At 43.1% G+C, this 1,618-nt stretch overlaps 1 protein-coding gene across 1 annotated transcript in view; it reads right to left on the bottom strand.

Annotated features, from left to right (window-relative positions):
• The window catches only part of LOC109359723, a 2,070-nt gene extending 1,058 nt beyond the window's left edge, over window positions 1–1,012 (bottom strand). Inside the window, exon 1 of the mRNA XM_019604416.1 lies at window positions 195–1,012. Coding sequence (XP_019459961.1) covers window positions 195–1,012 — 818 coding nt within the window. The remainder of the gene's footprint in view (window positions 1–194) is intronic.

Below are 1,618 nucleotides of genomic sequence, written 5' to 3'. Positions count from 1 at the left end.
TCTTCTTCCCTTCCTTCTTCCTCCATGATGGCCACCATTCCAGAGGGTCCGGTACCGCCACTCACAAAGCATTGACTGATGTGTGGTATTGGAATCCTTACCATGTTCCCAGTTCCAAACTGCCCTAGCCGAGCCAAATGTCACCCTTTCTTGCTTCTATGATTCGGAGCATGTCCTCCTTGGTAAGTCTATACCCCAAGCCATATCTGCCTTTATTAGCCTTCAATATAATGATTTCCTTACTGCCTTGACCATACTTTCCCAATCCACTCCCAGGTTGATAGCCTCCACAGATCATCACTTTTGCCATCATGAGAGAAACATCTGATGGATATGGTTTTAATAATGGTGCCCCTTCTATCATAATTGTAGTGTTTGCAATTTCAAGGCCTTGGAAAGATGTTTCCAATGCCTCTTCGGTCACTTCTATGTAGCAGACATCAAATGGCTGGGACACCATGACATCTTCTTTCCTTGAAACTGTTATCAGGCTTCCATCTACTATGAATTTCACTTTTTGATGCAAGGTGGAGGGTATTGCCCCTGAAGAATGAATCCAAGGACGTCCCAACAAGCAGCTATATGTTGGATTGATGTCTATCACATGAAACAATATATTGAATATGTAGGGCCCTATCTTGATTGGCAAATCCATTTCTCCCATCACGTCTCTACAAGATCCATCAAAACCCTTGACAATCATAGAGCTAACTCTTAAGTATGAAGTATCAACTGGCAATTTGGAGAAAGTTCTCTTCGTCATAACATTCAGTGATGACCCATTGTCTAGGAGGACTTTTCCGATCATGTAGTCATTGCACATAACTGAAATATGCAGGGGGCGAACATGACTGGTACCTTTAGCGGGTATTTCTTCATCACAAAAAGATATGTAGTTATCTGCCACTATGTTGTTGACTATCCCACCTAATTTGTCGGTCGTGATGTCGTGGCTAACATGGGCTTGATTCAACACTTTTAATAACACATTCATGCGAGCCTCAGAGCTCATTAGTAAGGACAATAGGGATATCCTTGCCGGAGTTTTATTCAGCTGGTCCACTACTCTGTACTCGCTTTACTTGATAAATTTGAGGAACTCACACGCTTCGTCATTCGATACCCCTTCAGGTAAGGCCACTTCGATATCTTCTTCTATGTGCTCTAGAACTTTTTCTTTGTCTTTGGCTGCCCCAAATGGACCCATCTCTACCTCTGGCGGAACATAGATGCGCCCAGTCCTTGTAATTCTACTATTTCCTGCTATGTTTATAACCATAGAAGGACTCATAGTCGGCTCCTCTTTGTAAACCCAAGGAACTGCCTTGTTAGATTCATAAGGAAACGAGCGCCCTTCACTTGTTATTATAGGCTCCATCTGCTGAATGAACGACTCCCATTGATGTTGAGAAAAATTGGTTTGAACACCCCCAGGTGGATTTATAACGGGTTCGTACGTGCGTATGAATACGAGTGTCTCTTCTTGGCCCTTCTTTATGACATTTATCTCGGGGTATGAAGAACTTCCTCCTATGGCAATCAATTTCAAGTCCACCATTTTCTGAAGAAGTGCCTTGAAATCCTTACAGTCTTCCAAGCTGTGGCCCACACATCTGTG

This window comes from Lupinus angustifolius, chromosome LG11 (genome assembly GCF_001865875.1).
Source record: "Lupinus angustifolius cultivar Tanjil chromosome LG11, LupAngTanjil_v1.0, whole genome shotgun sequence".
Lineage (NCBI taxonomy): Eukaryota > Viridiplantae > Streptophyta > Magnoliopsida > Fabales > Fabaceae > Lupinus > Lupinus angustifolius.
The sequence above is the reverse complement of the archived record's forward strand: the minus strand, read 5'-3'. Positions and strand labels throughout refer to the sequence as shown.